This window comes from Epargyreus clarus, unplaced genomic scaffold, assembly GCF_041222505.1.
Source record: "Epargyreus clarus isolate Ecla_fem2 unplaced genomic scaffold, WU_Ecla_fem_2.2 ptg000008l, whole genome shotgun sequence".
NCBI lineage: Eukaryota > Metazoa > Arthropoda > Insecta > Lepidoptera > Hesperiidae > Epargyreus > Epargyreus clarus.
The window spans coordinates 98,973-122,224 of NW_027332216.1; the positions used below are offsets into that span (position 1 = coordinate 98,973).

Sequence of the window (23,252 nt, forward strand, 5' to 3'; positions counted from 1 at the left end):
TTCATCACAAGCTTTGTAAATAATTGCCTGTAACAGAATATTACAATTATAAATCTTACTTCTTCAGTGATTTTCCTAATATTGTATCTAAATCCGGATGAACATGTACCTACATGGTCATCCGAATTTATTTATTATATTCACTTGAATAAATGACATCAATACTATACACTGCATGCATGCAATTTTTGTTAATTTTAGTACGAATAGGAGCTTGCGTTTTTTATAAAAATGTTATTACTTTTATTTATTACTATTAATTAATCGAATACATAAATCGTATATCATGAAAACAGCAGAAGTTCTTTATGGATAAAAGTATATTTGTTCTATTCTTCTAAGAAAAAGAGGCTACTTATATATGCGGTACACACAGGCCTGGCACGCTTGTGTAAAACTGTACAACATAATCCTCGTCCCGGCAAATGAGCAAACAAAACCACCAACCTTGCCTTCCGAGCGGATCTGCAGATTTTAACCGTGTCGAGGGCGCACGGCGCGGTCTTGCTAAGAAGTAGCTCAAGATCTTGTCAGTACGAATCAATCGAGCCCAAATTAAAGCCAAATCTCTCTGCCGTTAAAGTAAATATATTAACGCACATAATTTCGAAAGATCAGAGGTGCGTGACTGGGATTTGATCCTCGGACCCCTCGATCGAGAGGCCAAGTTTCTGAACCACTAGGCTATCACACTAATATCAATGTGTAATACTACTTTTATTCCAATTTATTTTTCTTTGTTTAATGTATTTAGTAGAATTCATTAAGGGCAATATAATTGCATTATAATATGCTTAAAATAAAACACAAGTTAGTGTACAACGCACACTTTATTTCACATAATATTACTTCTTTCATACAAAATGCAAATGCGACGACCGGGCGTCCGCACTGCCATACATAAATATTATAATAAATTAACATAGTACTATACAAGTATTACAATTGCGGACATCACATAGCAGACTTTCGTGACACAAAATCATTGCAATACAACATTTCGGTTTGGCAAACGATGATTGCAAGCTCACGTTCTTGAATATCAGTCCAGACTGTCGTAGTTTAGAAATAATGATGGGCCCGATATGTGTTATTTAACTATGTGAGGCCAATTCAGTAAAATTATACCAGTAGAGACGTCGACGTTATCTTTTTAGTGACTTCTCATAAGTAACTTGTATTTGTTTAACTTATAATTTTTTTTTAATAATTATATATCTAATATTATACAATTTTTTATTACCGCATTTTTAGAGGTTGTACAAAGTTATTCTGATTCTTTGCAAGATTTAAAACCTTACTAAACTCCAAATGTGAAATAGGGACCGCAGAGGAAAGCCGTATCACTGGAGCTTCTTACCGAATTCACCAGCAAAAGCAAATTCCTCCCACGAACAAAAATATAATAAGTACAATATATATTACGAAGTATCCTAATACCTTATACTACTTTAAACAAAACGTGGAACACGGCGGTCACGCGCGACGCGAGATTGTCTTTCGTATAAAAAATTAAATGTCGCCGCACTCCCCGCTTTATTTACATCGCGCTATTCCTGTAAAAAAAAATCATATATTATATAAACTAATGAGTTATCTACCAAGTGATGGAAATTTTAGAAGTTATAATTTTGTCACATGTCACGTGTATAAGACTGTCACAGTTATAATTTTCGATTTCCCTAAGTCGATAGGTCGGTAGTTCGGGTGTTTATAATAGTAACTTAAATATTTTGATAAGTTTGCCGATTTTAACGAATGATCGACTAATAATAGTCCGCCATCTTAGTGGAACCGCACGCGGTCGGGTCGGCGTATAATCGGAATTGGGGAGGCGGGGTAGACAACGGGGAGTCGAATGACCTATGAATTGCACGGTAACTTTAACGTCGAGGTCGGTCCGTGTGTTGAATAGAAACATGTGGATGTGAAACGTGCCACTCACTTGGGCATGGCGCACATCTCGCACGCGTCGAGCTGCGCCGCGTTGTGGAAGGTGCAGAGCGGGCACGTCCACACGCCGCCCGCCGCGCCGCCGCCGCCGCTACACAAACAACAAAACTACCATAAGTACCCGGCGGAAGCCGTGCGATCGGTTCGGGGCCCGAACACACCGACAACGGTCAATCTCTCGTCGAGGATTCAATTCGTAGAAACGAGCAAAGAATATGCGCAACCCCTAATTTCGGCGTATACATTAATTTAAGTCACTTTCGGGAGCTCATGGTTCTAGACTAGAAGTATTCTGAAAATATGTAGGTATAGGTCAAAAGTTTCGATACTTTTAAGCAATATAATGATTGAAAACTGAGAAAATCAAAACGTCAAGCCGGTGACGCGGGGGGGGGGGGCAGGGGGCGTCGTACCCGAGGTCGGGCGCGCGCGCGGGCGGCTCGGGCTCGGCGGCGGCGCGCGCCAGCTGCAGCAGCGTGGCGGCGGCGGGCTGCGCGCGCCACGCCGCCGCCGCGGCCGCGTCGCGCGCGCGCACGGCCGCCAGCAGCGGCGCCAGCGCCTCCACGCTCAGCGGCAGCGCCTCGTTCGTCGCCAGGTACAGCAGCACGTGGAAGTCCGACGCGCCCTGTGGAGGTGAGCCGGCGATATGATATTGTCCTTGTACTCCTGACGCGTCTCTCCTGACTCTCGTGAATTTGAATTTGACGTCTAACCTGGGGTCGTGGCCTAGTTCATTGAACTCGGAACTCCACAATCGAATTCTAATAAAATAGGTGGCGGGGAGTAAGACTCTCGCGGCCGTCGCTTCATTAGTCGGCTCGAACTCGAGAGTTGGATGGATGCTGAAACTCTTCAAAGACCACCGATAGAAACCCCCGACAGCGACGAGTCCGTCTCGATGAACGTACGAATGTATAAATCGCATCAAACTGCTAGCCCGCTCTTAACTACGCGCGATACGCGTCGCAGAACTAAAACAAAGGTATCAGAGGAATAAAAGGCGGGGGGCGGCTGGTGGTCCCACTTCCACATTCCAGCCGCTCTCTATAATTGCGAGCTAACGTGCGTTCAACGTTTCTCCGAATCGTACGCATGCTTATTTTCGTAGCAAAGTATAGTCGCCCATATATAACATTGTTTTAATTATATTTTTGTATTTTTTTGCCATTTTTTTTGTTGATATTTTTTTCTTATATTATGAATCTTCACAACTTCACCGGAATACGGTTTTAAAGGAAAATTATATATAAGTTTTCAAAATTTATTGTGGCAGAAATAACTAATTCTCTTTCTTATTTTTTTTTAAGACAGCATTTTATTACATGTATAGAAATGCTGCGCTATTTCGTTTGTCACGATAAAATATTTATTACTGAAATATATGTCCGACTGTACACCTGCGCGGAGCAAGTTCAGAGCGGACTAGCGATTCGGCAAGCACTACAACTAGAACGCTAGAGCGCGCGAGGTGGGGGGCGGGGCGCTGACCTCGAGGAAGGAGTCTGCGGCCTGCAGGTGGTGGTGCAGCGCGCGCAGCGACTGCACGTGCGCGTGCGCGGCGCGGTTGGCGGGCGGGAAGGCGGCGCGCGGGCTGAAGCTGGGCGGCGCGTCGGGCGCCACGCCGCACGGCACGTCCACCAGCAGGTACGCCACGGGCACGCGCCGCGCCGACACGCCCACCTCGTTGCCGTACGCGTCGCGCTCCTGCAACGACCCCGCTCGCGTCACTCGCCGCCGTTCCTCGACAACTCGTTTGTCATGCAATACTTTATTGCACCTTGTGCAGCAATATCGTACATTTAATAGTTTATCGTTATATATAAATGGAATTAATTAGACATTATTAATTATATTATGTATTTAATGACAGTAAATCCTACAGAAACATTACTTGTAAAAACAAAAAATCCGATAACTTAAAAATGTAGCTTACAGGTATAACTCTCATAATTTAGACGAATCCAACGACAGCTCATATGTTAATATTCGTCAAGCCGATGGGGCTGCAGACCGAGCCAAAGAATTAGACATATTAATAAACAAACATACATACATAGACATGATACGATCGAAATTATCATATGCTGTCAAGTAATAAAGATAATAAATAATTAAATTAATACAATATTTTTTCAATGGCATAAAAATTCTATTGCAATGACATGCGCCGTCGCACGGCCCGTTGTCGTCCCGTAAGAAACGTGAGCATCCACAACGGGTTCCAAGTTAAGGGGAGTAGAGGCTAGATACCGACCTTGTAGTAGACGAGCGGCACGTACTGCGCGGGCGAGGCGTCGCGGATGTAGCCGAGGTCGGGCGCGTCGCGCGTGGGCAGCAGCACGCCGTCGCGCACCAGCGCCTGGCACTGCCCCGACACCTGGTAGCCCTCCAGGTGGATCTGGTTGTTGCCGTCCCCTGCGCACACACCGACGTACAGCCACAGTACAGTATTCTATCTTCATATTCATATAAACGCACGGAACGCAAGTTATACCTTTTTTTTTTGTTGACGAGGGGGAAACCTTCAAAAAGTACCCGACGCCATGGGAGTGACGCCGGGTTATGTGGGATTTTTACCGCACTAAAACCCCCCCGGTGGCCGTCCTCAGCGTTTGGTGGAGAACTCCGGGATCTCCAACGGAACACAACCGGAGTCCTCCTAACGCGATGCCCTTTTATCGGGCTCTGCCCTGGGGGGAGCAATTTACGCTCCTCTCACATCCCCTGGTGATTACAGCGATATGCGACCACACAAACCGCTGTCCTTCCCGGGATTGCTTGCTGGACGGTTTGAGCTCCCTTGCCGCCCTTGAGGACTCTTGCCGCCCGCAACCCCGGAAGCCCCTTTTAGTCGCCTCTTACGACAGGCAAGGAATACCGTAGCCCTATTCTGGTCCCGGTACTACAGGGACAAAACACGCAAGTTATACCTACGCGCCACGATTTCCGTATGCGAACAGGCGCGAATTTTCCGCAGTGATAAGCGGTCGGTATGAAGGTTTTTAGGCGGTGTTTTTTTTTATTTAAACAATTATGTAGCGTCTGTACTAGTAGGTACTAAGGAGCAGCTATGTAAAGGCTAAAATATATTAGGCGAGCAGCCCTAATGCAAACTCTCGCCCAACGTCCCTGTAGGTATATAATTCAAGGACAGGGCCGAGTTGCCATACTGTATAGATCCTTATAGTGTGATACAGCTTGCCACGCCCCGCCGGGCCGCAGCGAGATGTGTGCGAGCCCCGGACGGGCGATTCGTTTAGATACCCGATGATGACTAGTAAGATATCAGATGGGATATTTTTGTATGACTTTTAGTTACTTTGGTACTGGTCATTTTGTGCTTTTCGCTAACACCTCCCCGCTCGTTTGCTCATCCGATCTCCATTTTTTCCAAATTCCACCCAGAGACCCAAAAATTTAAGCTATTATTTATACCACACTCTTGAAGTGATTTATCGTATTATACTTATTGTAGTAAGTGTTTACATGTGAACATCTATTTAATCAATTTTAAATTAACTCACAAGATAGAGCAAAGAAATATAACACTAAGAAATGAAAGCTAGCTTAAAACAACTATAAACATTTTAGTTCTATTTAAAGATAAATAATAATATAAAAACAAAAACCCGTTATCTTTCATCTGTTAAAATCTATCAAGCCGTTGGGAACGGAAGGCATGCCAAGTAATGAGACATACATACTTACGCTCGAAAAACTTTACCCTCCACAGACAGGTAAAAAAAGTAAAAATTGAAAGAAAAAATTAGGTCAAGCACGAGCCGGCGACGTACCTGTGACGCACACAGTGACGAACTTAGAGCCAAAATATCCGGAGGACGCGTAGCGGCACGCGTTAGGGTGCAGATTCTGATAGTGGCCCGCCATGATGCACTCCTGCGCTGACAGAAAGTGAGTGTCTACCCCTCTGGAACAAAACATAGCGGTTTGAGATATTTGTGGTTGTTGCAGTAATAGCCCTACAATTAAACTCTTAACTCTAAGTTGAGAGGTCCGAGGTGTGGTCAGGAACACATTTGATTTTTGGCTGATTTTTCAAAGTTGTGTGTGTAAGGAGTAAATCAGTGTTTTTCAACGTGTGGGTCGCGACCCCGTGGGGGGTCGCGATGGCTGAGAGAACCAACTGAGTAAATAAGAAACAATAAATTAAAAAAATATATATATGAAACAAAATGTTAATAAAAGGACGCATTTACTCGTCAACATTTGTATGTGAATACAAACAAATCAACTAAGATTAAAATACAAGAACATCTTAATGTGAAAGTTGCGCTTGTTTTTCATGCTATATTGAGAATTAAGTCGTTTTCTAAGTTTAGGCGATTTCTTTGCTTACTTTTTATTTGGGTCATTGAAGAAAAAGTTAACTCGCACAAATACGAGGTGGCAAATGGAATCAAATATTTTAAAACCTCAATTGTTAATTCAGGGTATTCTCTTTTCCTTTTTAACCAAAAGGTATCTAAACTGACAGACATAAATTCTAAGTGCAACATCCCATCTGCAGATATTTCTAAAAGATTTTCTTTTAGCTTTCTTGCCAAATTTGCCTCATTTATATCTGCAGTTAGAAAGGGGTTTAAAATCCACCGTTGCGCAATATTTTCTGATACATTTTGCACTGAGAAGTAGTGGCATAATTATTCCTTCAAATTATCTAACACCATTTTCATGCCAGGCATATATGCATTAATGTTTATTTCACTTCCAACTTCTTCAATAAAGGCCTGGGTCGATGAAAATGAGTCGAAATTTCTTGATTTATAGACAATGACCACAAAACAATTTTTTTTGTAAAGCCACAAAATTTGTCTTTTGCCGTGATGATATTTTCCTCCCGCCCTTAAAGACTTTTATACAATATATTTAAATGCTAAAATAAGGATTATAAGGACGCATAAAAATGTTGTATGGATTAAATATTTGAACATATTAACATAGGTATATGAAAAAAATTAAAGGTCGGGGGGTCGCAATTTTTTTTTTTCTTAGTATGTGGGTCGTGTCATGAAAAAGGTTGAAAAACACTGGAGTAAATTATCAGATGCTATGACTTTGAAAGAAACTATTGTGAGAAAGTGTAGATTCCTGAGAATTATTTAAAATAATCTCATTGGTGTTGGCCTAAACCCCTCTCACTCTTAAAAAAAAACTTGTGCATGGCCAGCAGGATTGACCTCAACAAAAATAGATATAGTGATGTGCACACATCTCCATATCACCCGTAAAGTAGATGAGGTCGAAAATGATTGAAAAACATAAATTATTGTAGAAGCATGATAGATTTCGGTAGAGCTTGAAGGTGGTAGAACGCTTTGTGGTTCGACTCCGGCTGCACCACTGCCACACCTATTTCTGCCTCATAACAGCAGTGTTAAGCTCTGCTGTGTTCTGGTTTGAAGGGTGTGGTAATGGAGACGTACTGTTCCGAGGTGTTCTAGCTTAGTGGAACACCTCGGAAAAGTCCGTCTCCTCAGGGGTAGTGGCGCATCTGTGACCGACCTCAGGTGGGAATATATCTAATCCAACCTGGGGTTAATTACAGATGTCCATGGGCGGCAGTAGCCACTTACCATCAGGTGGATTGCATGGTCGTCTGATACTCCAATATTATATTTAAAAAAAAGCTTATATGGTACGAATGGTCGGTCTCACCTGACGCACTTGACGGTGCCGGCGGCGCGGTCGAGCGGCAGCAGGTCGGTGAAGAGCCAGCCCACGCGGCGCAGGCCGAGGCGGCGCGCCAGCTCCAGCGCCAGCGCCTCGCGCGCGTCGGGCCGCAGCGCCACGGCGTCGCGCGAGCCCTCCTGCGGCGGCTCGTAGATGGCGGCCACGCGCGCGCGGATGCCCAGCGGCACGTCGGGGTGGCGCTCGTAGCGGCCCAGCAGCATGCCCACGCGCTGGTGGCCCGTGGCGCGCCAGTACGCCAGGAAGCGGTCCACGGGCGCCGCGTGCTCCAGCACCACGTTGTCCACGTGCCGGTAGGGCTGCCGCATCAGCGTCACGGCGGCCGGCTGGCACTGCGAGCAGATGCCGCGCGGCCACGGCGGGTGCTCCTTGCACCCTGCGCACACGCACGCAATCACTTATCTCATGCCATCCATCTCATATTTATCATTAGTCATTTTATCTTTGTGACTCCATGTGACGCACAGAAATAATATCCAACATAACATAATAAGGGATCAGAACCAACATACCACAATATTATATGAAGAGTGTTACATATTTTGTACTGAGTGTTCAAATATATAAAATTACCCCCTCCAAATCCAGTAGTATAAGATTTTTATTTTAAAATAAAGCTTAAGTTATACCCAGTGTGATACCTAGGGTTGATATTTTCACAAAAGAAGTTGTGTCTAGAAGCAATTTGTTTTGATTTGAGTGAGCGTAGTAGTTATACCTCCGCCATGATGAAGACAATTGATGTAAATAAACCAATATTAAGCTCATAAAAATTCTAGCACTGTAAAAGTAACTAATTTCCTTATTACATCTTCATCATTAATTATACAGATAACTTTGCAATTAAATTGAATCCCTTACTTTTATACCTCATTACAAGGCAACACTTTCACCATTTTAATATTGTTATGTTTAGACAAAGAAAAATAAAATATCCTTTGTCTTGTTGTTGCTTAGCAACAATTGCAAAGAAAGAATATTCCATAAACAAGAAGAAATATAAGATGAAGACTTCCAATTTGCCTGAGGCATAGTTACTAGTGACTCAAATTATACAAACATATATTTTCTTTCATACTCTTTACAATTAACTAATGTACCCCCATAGATAAGTATAGATATCTCACCACCTTGTAATTAAAAGAAGCTATTAAATGGCTGACTATGTGGAATAAGGTGGAAAAAGTGTGGGGTGCTCCATTTATCAGGTTTGAAAAGCACCCCACACTTTTTCCACAATTATACTATTTACTGTTCCTTAATTGATTCTTAGATTGAAAATTATTTTCTACTTTTTAGTTGATTTTATCATAAAAGCGTGTTTTTTAGTTTTTTGAACTACAATTATTTATTAATTTTTAGTATTTCTCGTTATAGCGACCACTATTATTCATCTTTTGTAAAAAAATCAAGTGTCTATCTAGTACGATTTAAGAGATAAAGCCCAACGACAGACGAACAGACCGCAGAGGGTTTCGTTTTAACCTTTGAGTACGGAATCCTAAAAATCATTCTACAAGAGCGCATTATAGATATGTTTCAGAACATTTGAGTTATAGGGAAATAACATTATTATTTTCTAAACTAAAAATCACAATATAAAAGTTACGCCTATTGAAACTAAATAGCAATAATTATTATTTGCAATCTAAAGTTGCGATGAACTTTGCTGAAGGTGTTTGAAAAATCTCGCCTCGAAAATCGTTAATCCAGAGGATGTTGATAAGGACAATGGTACAAAACTATTAATGTTTAAAATATTGAATTGTCATCGGTCCTTAATAAGTATGCCAAATTTCGAGTTAATCCGACGTTTTGAAGGGGGTTAAAATCATGTTCAAAGATTCCGTTACATACTAACATACCGACATACCAACATACATACGTCTGAAGCTAATAAAAGCGTGTTAATAAATGCTCTAAAAACTACATGTTTTAATATTTTTCAAACACGAAAATAGATGACAGTGACAATTTCAATTGTCAAAACTGGTGACATTTTCTTATTAGGAGTGAGTAATCTTTACTAATCTATGTGTACCTCAAAGTATCCTTCAGTTTTTAGAAACTTTGGTTGAGATGAAAATAAAGCTAAATATTCCACCAAACTAATTATATATTACAATAATAGTAATGTTATATGTTTACCTGGTTTAATTTTACAAGATATTTCATCTAGTGAAATAAATTTTCCATTGCCAGAGGTCATCTTACGCAGGTAGGCATGGAAGGACATGTGCTTGATGTTGTGCTCCTTCAGGTAGCCCTCGTCCCATGGCTCAAGGGGGGAGCAGTGCACACAGCAACCCTTTGAATTGTGTCGACAACTGCAAAATACAGGAATGGGTGGACTGTTTTATATCTTTGACTTTAAGAAATCCAATTAAACGATTAAATCAAGTTTTCAAAAATAATACAAGCAGCAATACAAGAGCCAATATAGTTGGAGGCTAACGCACAGTCCACTCCAGGCGGCACAGTCTCAGGGTATAATAAGAAGTATTTTTAATCATAAAAGGTGTATGATATATAGGGGGTGACAAAATTTTAAGAACCTGTTTTTGGCCATTTGTTTTCTCATAAGGGAATGATGGATTCAAGCCATGTTGTGCTACTGAATATATTCCATTTTCTAATTAGCATATAAATAGATTATATTGTGCACTCACAGTTTTTCATCTCTTTGCCGCTGGATAGTCCCTGGCATGCGATACAGCTCTAGATCCACTTCATCTTCTTCAGGGTTTCCTGACCCCGTCGCTGGAACAGGTTGAGTTAAAGTTGGTCGTGATGTAGATGGGCCTGGCTCTGCTGTCTCACCAAATGGTCTGTTGTTAGCCTAAAAATACATTAGATCCTTGTTTTATCCCATCTTTCTTAGGATGCAATTATTCCAAAGAAGTAATTTTATCAATGGGCAACAATATGGAATTGGTAGGCTTCAATATTACCTGCGTGCTAGTAGATGGCTGTTCGAATAATAGTGCCCCATTGATGGGGCTAAGGAAGAGCATATCGCCATGCTGCAGGCCACAGTCGCGCAGCGTGCGCGTCTTGCTGGAGAGCACCTCGTCCTTGCGCGCGCGGTCCTTGTGCAACGCGAACGCGAACGACGTGAGGCACAGCACCTCGTGCACGCGCTCGAACAGCCGCGCCGTCACGTCCGAGTCCAGCGCCTCCACGCGCGCCGTGCCCTCCGCCGACTGCACGCGCAGCGTCTGCGGGCACACCACGCAACACTCGTCACTCTCACCGTCCGCCTGGCCGTAACCGACGGCAAATGTGCCATGTCATCTCACCGTTACTGCCAGAAAGATGACGGCCGTCGATTACGAGCGCTGTAGTGTTCATTGATATTGGTACGGTCCTTAGGAACATTTCGAAAGCACCGATACAATAGTAGGTATTTTTGAAAATTCAAAAAGTTAAAATATAGGGATGAATGGAAGTTTCTGTTTTTTTGTTACTTTGAAGGTCTCTTCTTCTCTGTGAAAGCTACAATTGAGAAATTAGTGTAGGAGCCGAAGAAATACATGTTTTATGATAGTTTACCATCTTTTTTGAAGCTGACATTGTGTTTTAGTAAATTAAACACCAGAACACTACACTAACTACTGACATGACAATGACATGACATAACATAACACAACAACAGTCAACTTAGCAGTCAAATCACCAATGGTTCGGAAATTACACCATTACCTGAGATAATGAATATCGATAAATTAAATATATATTAAGATACAGTTGGTTAATAACTGAGTATAATTATCAAACTATTAGATTATTTTTAAAATTTCATTATTTTAAGGTGGAATCAATGAGTTGAAACTGAAAAATAAAGCATAGTTAGTTTTCGTAAAAAATAGCATTATCTTACTAAAACTATTGACATGTTTTAGCGTTATTTTTTAGAAGTTCTAATTAATAATTTGGCATAAAATCACATATGAAATAAATAAAACGTTTTAGTTTTCCGAACTAATACACATACGTCTTTGTCATTTTTGTCAAGTCACCATGACGTATTTCTACTTATTCATTCATACTTTCAGACGTTTCAGTCGTACTAACAAAAAATGAAAAAATAGAAACAAGTTATTTTTATTTATCGTGTTATTTTGAGAATGTTTCCCTCTTTGTATTACGCAGAAATATCTACAACGTTCGATAGTTTCATTTCATAAAGTAAATAATTTGTTGGAATAACTTGGTAAGATAATATTGCTTTATATCAGGATAATAAATCTAAAGTATATTTCGTAAACTTATAATGTCGAAAACAGTGCCACATGACAATGTATGAAATCGATGTGATGATAAGCGATCAGAAGTACATATTATGAATGTAGTCGGCGACGTCTTCGGTGGCCGTGTTCCGGCTTATAAATAGTGCGGTGAGGAGCGCCGCCGCCCGCCGCCGCCGCGCGCTGCAGGCGCTGCACCGTCGCTGCATGTCGAATATTGTCGAAGCGCGCGCTCGCTCGAACCGAGCGCCTCCGCCGCGGCTCTGCCATATTCTCAGTCTTTGACTATAGTTATTGTGAATTAGAGATACACAGTGGCTGCATGTACTGAATTCGACATATTATAAGTGATGTAACATCAGTGGCTTCAGTTCCTTACCATATCAATGTGAAGTGTTCCCATTTAACTGATCAATGAGTGTTATATATTATTCATTTCTTAAAAATTGTTTTATACTTTTTGAAGTAAGTAGTTATATTAAAATAAAAGTATATTTAACAAAACAGATGCAATAGTCAAAAGAAAAATTAGAATACCTATTTTTTGTAAAACTTATACAGACTCCTGGTGTTCCTAGAATGCATCAAGATTAAAAAGTAAAATGTTAATAACTAGAATTTGATCTCACATATTTAAAAAAAGTGTTCTTGTTTGTTTAATTTTTATGCTTAATAATATTTTGTTTTCAGATATTTGACTATTGAGAAAATTTTGAGCCTCCAGCATGGCTTCAGAGGAGGGTGTACCTGTAGAGCTGTACATCTATGATCTCACAAATGGACTTGCATCTTTACTCTCACCTGCCATAATAGGTAATTTGATTTCTGCTACATAGTAATGTATCAACGTTTTTTTTATGAAATTAGTAAAATGAGATACAGACATACAATCAAATCCAAAATAGAACAAGTCCTACACAAGTTCAGTCGCAGAAGTATTGATATATTATATCTAGCTTACACCCTTTACCCGGCCCAGTACTCTCACAATCAGTCACACTCCTGCCACACAGCTTGTGGTGATGAGGACTACTAACCTTACCATTATAATAGGGAATCTTTAAATTCAGTAGGTGGCAGTAATTGGTAAAAAAATGAACTGTATATAGTTATGGCCTAAGTGTACATAATTCTCTTATGAATTACTTTATATTAAAAATAAAACATTTTTTAAAAAGTTTGTTGTCTACATTAGTATGTTTTGTTTTTGTATAATGTGGGGAAATTGTTTTTAACTTTTTCTTTGAAAACATTGCGTTTACAATGCAATATGCAACATTTTATATATAAAATATACTTTTGATTATATTCATATTAAGTAATAAAAACTCTTCAATTGCAATGATAAACAATAAATTCAAGATGCCCGTGTAAGTCTCCAGATATATGAACATTCATCAGAATCGGTTTATTAGTAGTATTTACATTATTAGTCAGTACAGTATATTGAAGAGGACAAATATGAAATTTTAAAATGATTACTAAGGTGCAGTAATGAAATGCCTGAATGAATGCCATATTAAGGAATGTCTAAAAATTTCTCTTGTCCATTAGCCCTTCCAAATGTGTCTATAATCTTTTTGGATTTTTTAAGGGTATAAGGATATTCATGAACTGCTTCATAATGGTGTTGCAAATTTTAGAATAATATTCATCCCTGTTGAAACAAAAAATACAACTCCACTACAAAATTAAATAAGCATGTAAATACATAATGTTTTCCTTTTTACTGTTTTGAGCATAGCAACTGCATAATTCACTTATTTATCAATTTTTAAAATCTTTTATAAAATATTGGTTTTATATATTTTTATGAAACATCCAAGTTACTTTGAAGCTATAAACATGGACTTATTTTTAGGGTTCCGTACCCTAAGGGTAAAAACGGAACCCTATTACTAAGACTTTTTTGCCTGTCCGTCTGTCACAGGGCTATATCTACACAACGGTAATAGATAGATAGATTTCTGAAGTTGGCGCTCAATATATTTCGCTGGATAACGATGTAAACAGCGTGTCTAATATGAGCGCCGACTTCAGAAATATGTACTAAGCCAACATTTATTTCAATTATTTTTTACTTTGTAGTGACATAGAAGTCGGTTTTATTTTTTGTTAATTTTTTCTTATATGTTCCAACCTAACCTAACTAAATAGTCAATGATGAACTGGCTTTGCAATTTCATTAGAACCCACACCAAATATCTTCAAACACAACTCAATTATTCCCATCGGTTGAGGAGTTACATATTTTGTCTCCGAGCCACATTATCAGACCCTTAAATAGTCAATGATGAACTGGCTTTGTAATTTCATTAGAACCTACACCAAATATCTTCAAACACAACTCAAGTATTCCCATCGGTTGAGGAGTTACATATTTTGACTCCGACCCACATTATCAGACCCTTAAATAGTCAATGATAAACTGGTTTTGCAATTTCATTAGAACCTACACCAAATATCTTCAAACAAAACTCAATTATACCCATCGGTTGAGGAGTTACATATTTTGTCTCCAGAACCCACTCTGATCCTCATCATATTTAAATGGGACCAACGTGTAGCAATTGTACACACACGAAATTAAAGGCATTAAAATAGGTTCATAAACGGCGAAGTTATGGCTGTTATATTTACATGGGTGGAGAAGTTCTCTTCATTTTCTCCAGAACCCATCGATGGATCTTAACCATATTTAAATGGGACCAACTTCCAGCTTGTCTCTATACAATAAAAAAAGAATTATTAAAATCGGTCCACTAACGGCGGAGTAATTCGTGTACATACATAAAAAAAGAGATACTGGCCGAATTGATAACCACCTCCTTTGAAGTCGGTTTAAAAAATAATGAACATTTAGTGGTATGAAGCCTCCATGTGCGAATTCGACTCGTACTTGGCGAATTATTTCATAATATTGAAGTAGCAGACTAGCATGCAATCCTATAATCAATAGTAAGTGGTCACTGCGGCCTATGTGCCATTTGTAACCAATTTCACGCTGAATAATGGTTCTACCAGTAGACAATTACAGGTGTATTGTAACTCCTGAGGTCTATGATGGCTGCCTGATATGTAAAATAATTGGCGTCGATACACTTTCACGATACCAAAAAAAATGCTTCACGCAAGAAATAGTTGTGGCGATGGTACAATGATACATGTTTAACACCTTTCCCTTTTTATACAGAAGGAAGTGAAAATTATTGCATATAAATATAAAATTCGAAAAGAAATATTTGATAAGTTCTAAGTCGGATTAACTTGGTTGATTCTCTACGAACACCGACAATGTTAGTTTGAAGTGCGAATGAGGGACACCGGCGACCTAGTTACGAATGTTTCTAGGGCGCGGCTGACAGACAGCGGGACTCTGATTGGGCCCACCCCCTCAATGTTTCAAGGACTGTTTTGTTGGTCCACTTACTTCTGGGTTATTAATATAGTCGTTACATAAAAACTTTTAAAGAAATACAACAATATCCCCATAGCGTTGAACTAAGTTCCCAGCATAGCAGCGCTAGTAAACTAAATGTAATATAGATTTTACCCATTTCTCAATTGTTATAAATAAAAATAAAAAAATTAACGTCTCAGGTCTTCAAAATATTAGAATGATCAAAATGGTGACATCTATCTTTCATTCTACTATTCTTTTATATTCGTCACGCGTACAGCCCTTACTATAAAAGTAAGGGCTGTACGGCAGTATTCATTTCACAAGTACAATAATATTGGATCATAAATGTAATAATGACGTATGGGTATTGTAGTAGAGTGGTATTGATGTGTATGGTGTTACGTTGCAGGGCGGCAGATCGAGGGCGTGTGGCACACGGCCGTGGTGGTGTACGAGCGCGAGTTCTTCTACGGCGGCGCCGGCGTCACCAGCTGCGCGCCGGTAAGCACTCACTGTGCTTCTAGTATTGTTATTGTTTCCGATTACAGTGGTATGTGATAGTGATTTAAATCTGTATTAGGTATAACATTATTTATTATTACGCTTCAATTAATAAATGTATTGCGGTCGTTACCAAGCACTCGCACTTTACGCGCGCGATTGATTTTTATATTAAGATTTACACAGTCATTCATCGTTTGCCAACATATCATTGATGATATCAAAAACATTTTCTCAAAAAACATTTTTATCATTCTTCGTTTTAAAAACAGCTACAGGTTTTTTAAAAAACTACTACTAACTACTAATTTTCGGATTCCTCTATGAAATATTCATCTATCTTCCACTTCGAGGGGACGTCAGCACCCGTTCCGCGGAGACGTTCAGCCGGGCGCTGCACTGTGGTTACACGCTCCGCGTCTCTGCCTACGTTACACCGCATGTGTGCACGGCTGCACGCGCAAGTGGAGCGACATATGTTATCTATTTAATGTTTCCAAAGATATGACAGTGCAATTGGCACAGGCTATTCTGTTCATAGCCAGGAACACAGTTGTTATAGTTTGAGTTCGGCGCAAGTTTTCTTAAACCGACTAACAGGACCGCCATTCGGCAGCTGGTCCCCACGCGTGGCTATTCTTAGTCGTCGCCAGCTCAGGTAGGCGCGATAAACGGATAAATACCTCGACTACGGCCCACGCTGCACACTTATTCGCGTGACGAATATTAAAATAATTCTACATTATTATAATACATTCCTCGAGAAATTATAATTTTAAACATACTTAATATAGTAGGTATTTTATATGTATGAATGAATCATATCTGATACAAAAGTAGACGATCTGACGCCCATAACGACTACTACATGTTATATCTATGATGTATTCAAACAATAATACAGTTCGCAAGAATAATATATGATTCGAATGGCCATTGTCACCCGTGTAAGATTAGCCGTGTATTAATAAACCCGAAGACACGCGTGGTGTTGTTCGCGCGTCGCCGTTATTTTGGAATGATTATACGCACCACTGGGAATTATTTGCCATTAAACACAACATAAGACGTTAGAACCGTAGACTGCTTACGATTGTTCGCCGTTCGGGTTCATGATATAAAGGTGGGCAGTTTGCCGCGTCACAGATTGTAAACATTCTATTCCTGCGGAGGCGCCGCGCCAACACGACAATGAGCTAATAATTGTGTACGGTAAACACTTTACGTCTTTCTCCCAATTCCATATCTATTTACGTACCTTAATTATTAATAATTTTGGTTTTACGTCAATGCACGTCTATATTCAGTTTATTTATAATTATATTTACTTATATGTTTATTTTCCTTGATATTTTTGGTCATATTTACCTATATGACAATTTGTAAGTGCCACCTATACAAAAGTATGTAAAGTACCTATACAAAATAAGTATATTTTATTTCATTTCATAAGTAATACTAACAAAGTAACAGGCTTTTCTAAATGCATAATAAAAAAACTTATTAAATTGTTTGTCTGCCTGTCTTATTAGTTATTACGGTTAATCATCAAAACAGCTAGACCGACTTGGCTAGTCTTTTACTGACAGTTAGCTGTTGTTAAAAGGAATAACTTACGATACTTTAAATTAAAAAAAAGAATTAGGGTTGTGTACAATAAAATAACGCGCGAAAATGATATTATTACGTAATAGTGCATGGTTTTCGTGTACACTCGGCGTTCGCGGCTTACATCCCAACCAGACAACTACCCGGAACTGCGACACACTCGCCGTCCCCCTCTTACGCAACGTCATTCCAAAGCTAAAATATTAGTTTCATCGCTTCTGCTTCAAAACTGCTCCCGACATAACCGATGCGTTTCTGACAGGAATTCTCACAAATCGCAAAGGTGACTCCGTGCGGGTTTTTTTAGTCGTAAATGTTTTGCGGATGTATTTTTAAACGACACGATTCTCGCTTTTAAATGAAGATTTCAAAAATATGTGTCATGTTATTCAATATTAAATGTTTCGTGCTACATAAAATGGTAATTTTTTATTTAACTGTATTCATTTACAAATATAGTTACCTACTAGCTCTGTTTAATCTCGTTGCATTTCTTATAACGAAAAAACAATATTTTCTATAAGAATTGCAACGAAAAATACTTGTTAATCATAAGAGCTCAAATCGTAAATTGATAATATTCTTATTTCTACTAAAATTAGAAATTTAAATATCGTGCATTGCGTGCATTGTTTATTTTCTCCCTAATATATTATCAGTTAGTTGGTTTGCAAAATTTCAATGTCATGAATGTAAGAGATCTTAAAGAACAATAAAAAATAATTACTATTTTGGTTTGATTCAGATAAAAGTGAAGTAGACTATCATAAAAATGTCGAAATCAGGTTAGAATATTATGGTTTTGTACTGTTTAGCATGTCAGGGATTGGTAACAAGTGTAATATTAATTTAAACCCAATAATCACATTTTCTTTTGAATGGCATTTATGATATACAATATTTATTCTTCCTTACTAACGCGCTTTGGTTACACGTTGCAGGGCAGCACGCAGCTGGGTGCGCCGCACCAGGTGGAGCGCCTCGGAACCACCTTCGTGCCCTTCCAGGTGTTCGTCGACTACATTCAGGGGCTCGCCACTACCACATACACGTGAGGATTCTGTTTCATGTTTATTGCGATTGCTACATGAGAGGGTATACTTACTTACCTTATCTTAGTATACACAATTACACATTATATTATTTTATTAATAACAAAATTGCTTTAGAACTTAACCTAGGCACATTTTACTGGTACACCCCTCAGATTCATATTATATTTGAAAGAGAAACGATTTTACTCATATTTAATTTGTATTGAAAACAGTAGATTATTAATATGAATTTCTGATAGAATTTTAAGTTACAGACAAAGTGGTGCCAGATGTAGATGGCGCTGAGGTCTAAAAATATTGTCAATGCCTTTAAGGGCCGATTTTTCAATTCTGAAATTACTCTCCAGATACTTAACTGAAGTGTAAAATTAACTGGCAGTTTAACAATGGAGGATTAAATATTTTCAATTTTTCCATCATTTTTTATCCGAGCAGTAGCTATCAATCTGTTGTCTATGCATTTCTGTTACTAATTTCACTCTAAATGTACGCAAGCGAGATGCACATATACAATCACTGCAATGTTAGACTGAAACAAGGCAGAAAATGATGTTTTACTTTGACAGTGACATACATATCAAAAGGGACATCAATTGTGTTTGTTGGTGGATATTCACGACTTGGTGTTCGTTTCTTTATTTGTGTATCGTGGTTAAAACGAAACAAAAATTAATATTAAAAACGTGAACGATCTTGCGGTGAAAAGCAAAATGACCCCAGAACTAAAACCAACCAAAGCCAGCGTTACAGAAAGACTTGATGATTAAGTGCTGCAAGGCCTGAACTAGTGCATCTTCAACAAGAAATTGCTAAAAAAGAACATTTATTTGTTGTTGAAGAGCATGTGTTGAATATACAATACATAAATGTACTTGTTTTTACTTTATAAATAAAAAAACATAAAATAATCAATAGGTATTTATTTTTAAAGTATTACACCAATTAAAAACAATCAATAAGTAGACAATAAATCTCTTCACCTTATTAGTAATTCAAAATATTCAAGTACACGGTACCTTGTGTTAGAAGTACTGTTTGTTCCCTCATTGTCAGCATATTCTGCTGAAAATACTGGTTGTGGTGGTATCATTACCTCGGGGTCTCTAGAAGGCTCTCCCTCATTTTGACTGCGTGCCATATGCAATATTGCTACAGTCACAATTATATCTTGCGCTAGAGGTAGGTTACATGTAAGTCCAATTTAAAACTTAGAATAGGGAATCTCCTCTTCTATACACCAAAGCTATAAAATCTCTGCTCTGTATATTTCTATAAAATCTCTGCTCTGTATATTAGACCCATACAATTGTTCAACTCGAGTACGGGGATTGCTGAGTAGGCTCAATAAGTAATTATTTAAGGAATAACCACTATCTCCGAGCACAATTCCATCATTAAAGTCACCATTATCACCGCAATATTACATTAACAACATCAAATGACACATCACATAACCACAAAATGTCATTTAAAACTGATAGATAAATCTTAACTGGCCCTCCAAGCAACAGATAACTTTATTCTTCAGTTAGCAGTTTTATTCGACTGATAACCTCTATCTGATTATTGAAAAATTAAAAATCGTATTATCTATGAAATAAATTTTATTCGATAGATAAAGTCCACAAACTGAGAATTGAAAAATCGGCCCTAAATCAAACAAATATGATGGTGTCATTCTCAGTGGATACATTTCTTCCTATAATTTTGCTACGAAGAATTTAATTACTTTTACACAAAATATTAGCAATATTAGGTAGAGATATTTCGTTGCGACCGCACCTAAACGTGCACGAGAGGGTAACGAATAGTCCGTGAGAAGCTGCTAGTCCGTTCTGAAGTCGTCGCGAGCAGGTTTAGTCATACAATTTGTTACGGCGACGCGTTTCATTCGTATATTCAGAGCGCACTGGCAGGTTTACGCGGACTACAGCAGTCAATCGTGCGGTTGCGTGCGCGCAGGCCGTCGCTGTACCGGCTGCTGGAGCACAACTGCAACCACTTCAGCGAGGAGGTGGCGCAGTTCCTGTGCGGCGCGCACGTGCCCAAGCACATCGTGGCGCAGCCCGAGCGCGACCTGCCGCCGCCGCTGCGCCGCGCGCTCGCCGCGCTGCTCGACACGCTCGTGCCCGACGCCGACCAGGTCGCCGCGCCGCTTCTCTCTCTTACACTTGCCACTGGATTCTATTACTCCAGTACCACCCGGTCAACTTTAATACCGACCACAATAAAATTATCATAATGTAGTCATACTTTTAGAGTCGACTCGCATGAAGCTTGCCGCTGCGACGTAATTATTTAAGGTAACACTGTCAGAGCCACTGATGCTGGTAGTGCGGCTCCGCATCGCGTACGTATGTCGGCCCTGTATCGGAAATTGTATCGAAAATATATGTATTGAAAATTATATGTAGAGTATAATTTTCAATATAAAGCTTTAAATAAATTAAAAAATTGCTTATAATATAAAACCTTTAGACTTTAAGAGTATTAAAACTATCCATAAAATGTTTGTTTTTGAAGATGGTAAAACTCTTTGAGATTCGACTCCGACGGCATCACAGCCACACTTATTCTGCATAATAACAGCATTGTTAAGCGCTGTTGTATTCTGATTTGAAGGGTGTTAAGGAAGACATACTTTTCCGAAACATTCCAGCTTAGTTCTCAGGGGTAGCGGCGCATCTGTAGCCGACCTAATGTTATTATATTTATATTTAATTCTACCTAGGGTTAATTACACACGTTCAGATGAACTGCATGCTCGTCTGCTACTCCTATATTATAAAAAAAGTAAAGAACTAATATGAGACATATTCGATATACTTGATTCGATACTTTAACAATTAAAATATACAGTAATTTTGTAAGTTAATCAGAACATTTTTATATTATTTGTAAAATAAATTATACAGGGTGAATTTTTCAAATAGGCCTTCAGGGATAAATCTGAAACTATGAGAATTAGCGAAAAATGCTGAAAGGAGTTACGAGCCCGATTTTGATAAAAACTAAAACTGCATCATTAGTTTTTTAAAATATCTTTTTCCTTAACCGGGAATGGAACGAGTCCATTTTGAAAAAAAATACACCTATATTATTCCACTATCTGATAGTGTCGCTTATAAGGATCAAATTCTGGAAAGTAATGTTATGTGACAAATTAAAGGAAAAAGGAAAATTTTGAAGAAAATACATATTTTTTCATACCTTGGCATACTAATCCTTAAGAATTATACATAACATACTACTTATGTATAATTATTTAGGACAATACATAAGTCATAACATTGAAGAATTTTTTGGTAAATCAACTAATTCTTCGATGTTATGGCCATAATACACGGCTTAGTATGAGAAAGTAATACGTTGGCAACCAAGTTCTGATTAATTAATTCTTATTTTTTGTTGTTTACAACTTCGTTTCAACGTTAAATATGATTTTCTTTATCTCTTTGTTAAGTAATCACTCTGATTTGACTTGAAAAAGTCATTCTCGCAAATTGTCAACTTTACATCTGTATTAAACGAAACTCCGCGCATAGCGCAAATCTATTATAATGGTCCTAAAAATAACTTTAACTAAGTTGAACATAAAAAACAAATCTTGGAGAACAAAACGTCCGCTATCGAATGATTTGAAACGTAAGGCCATTTATCATTACTTCCCAGAATTTGATCCATATAAGCAACATTATGAGATAGTGGAATAATATAGAGGTGTATTTTTTTTCAATATGAACTCGTTCGATTCCCGGCTAGGGAAAAAGATATTTTAAAAAACCAATAATGCAGTTTTAGTTTTAATCAAAATCGGCCTCGTAACTCCTTTCAGCATTTTTCGCTAATCCTTATAGTTTCGGATTTGGCCCTGAAGGCCCGTTTGACAAATTCACCCTGTATATACAACAGACATCGTATGCTAGACATGATATGAACGAGGCCGACGTCGTGCCGAAGCCGCCCTCTAGCGAAGATTGCGAATGCAAGCCGGGGAAATCGCACCCATCTTAGAATGATTCGTTTAGTGAGTTATCTATTGAAATTACGGTTGCTTTTAGTAAATTAATGTCCATAGCAGACTTAATTATAGCAAAATCTCTAGATACGTCTTTGTAACTAGTGTAAAATAATTTTAAAAAATCTCACACATCTACATAAATCTAATAATAAAAAAAATTGTCGGTTCCTAAATTGTCCAAACATTCATCACTGATAAAATTGCAATCAATCGATTGTTCATTTTATTATTAAAACGTACATGTTCTGATTAATTTACATCGTTAGTGTATTGGTATACACAATGAGCGTCAAGTGCCGGTGGATGTGAGTAGTGTCGGGCTGACGTGTGTGTGTGCGCAGGCGGTGTACGCGGACGGCGTGCGGCACAGCCGGCGCGCCAGCCCCGACTTCCTCACGCTCAACTCGCAGATCGAGGAGGCCCGGTACGTGCACCTTTATTATTATTATTTATTTATTATAAATCCGAATGTCTCGCTCATTCGACGACTTAGGAAATTCTAGAGCATAACTATAACTGTAGAATACGTTTATTATTACTGATGCGAGCTGCATTAGGACCGCATTTGGAAGGCAACTGGTTCTAAAGCCCCGAGGTCACCACAGTAAAGAAAAGAATATCAAAATTTCCAAGGATACCGAAATTATGTGGCTGTTTCCTTTTTCAAGCAGTATTTCATCATTAAAATATGGAGTATTTCAACAAAGATTCGTTAAAATAATTTTATTTGTTGACATTTTTTTTAAAGGCTTGAT

At 38.8% G+C, this 23,252-nt stretch overlaps 2 protein-coding genes across 6 annotated transcripts in view; one reads left to right on the forward strand and one right to left on the reverse strand.

The window, feature by feature from the left end:
* Positions 1-811: 811 nt before the first annotated feature.
* On the reverse strand, positions 812-11,353 carry Npl4 (nuclear protein localization 4). Its single transcript, XM_073075497.1, has 11 exons — positions 11,215-11,353; positions 10,614-10,880; positions 10,332-10,501; positions 9,811-9,989; positions 7,630-8,038; positions 5,748-5,881; positions 4,208-4,368; positions 3,442-3,657; positions 2,367-2,578; positions 1,946-2,044; positions 812-1,556 (listed from the first exon to the last, which is right to left on the reverse strand). The coding sequence occupies exons 1-11, from the start codon at positions 11,233-11,235 to the stop codon at positions 1,541-1,543; spliced, it is 1,884 nt and encodes a 627-aa protein (XP_072931598.1). The 5' UTR covers positions 11,236-11,353; the 3' UTR covers positions 812-1,540.
* Positions 11,354-11,685: 332 nt separating this feature from the next.
* LOC140744053 (uncharacterized) overlaps positions 11,686-23,252 on the forward strand; it is a 32,031-nt gene continuing 20,464 nt past the window's right edge. For 2 of the 5 annotated variants that reach the window (XM_073075502.1, XM_073075505.1), the window contains exons 1-6: positions 11,687-11,875; positions 12,600-12,722; positions 15,722-15,813; positions 18,363-18,472; positions 20,439-20,619; positions 22,839-22,921. In XM_073075502.1, the coding sequence (XP_072931603.1) occupies positions 12,635-12,722; positions 15,722-15,813; positions 18,363-18,472; positions 20,439-20,619; positions 22,839-22,921 (554 nt within the window). In that variant the 5' untranslated portion in view covers positions 11,687-11,875; positions 12,600-12,634. Of the gene's footprint in view, positions 11,876-12,046; positions 12,375-12,599; positions 12,723-15,721; positions 15,814-18,362; positions 18,473-20,438; positions 20,620-22,838; positions 22,922-23,252 lie in introns of those variants that run through there. The other 3 variants (XM_073075507.1, XM_073075504.1, XM_073075503.1) reach the window with 3 other exon arrangements.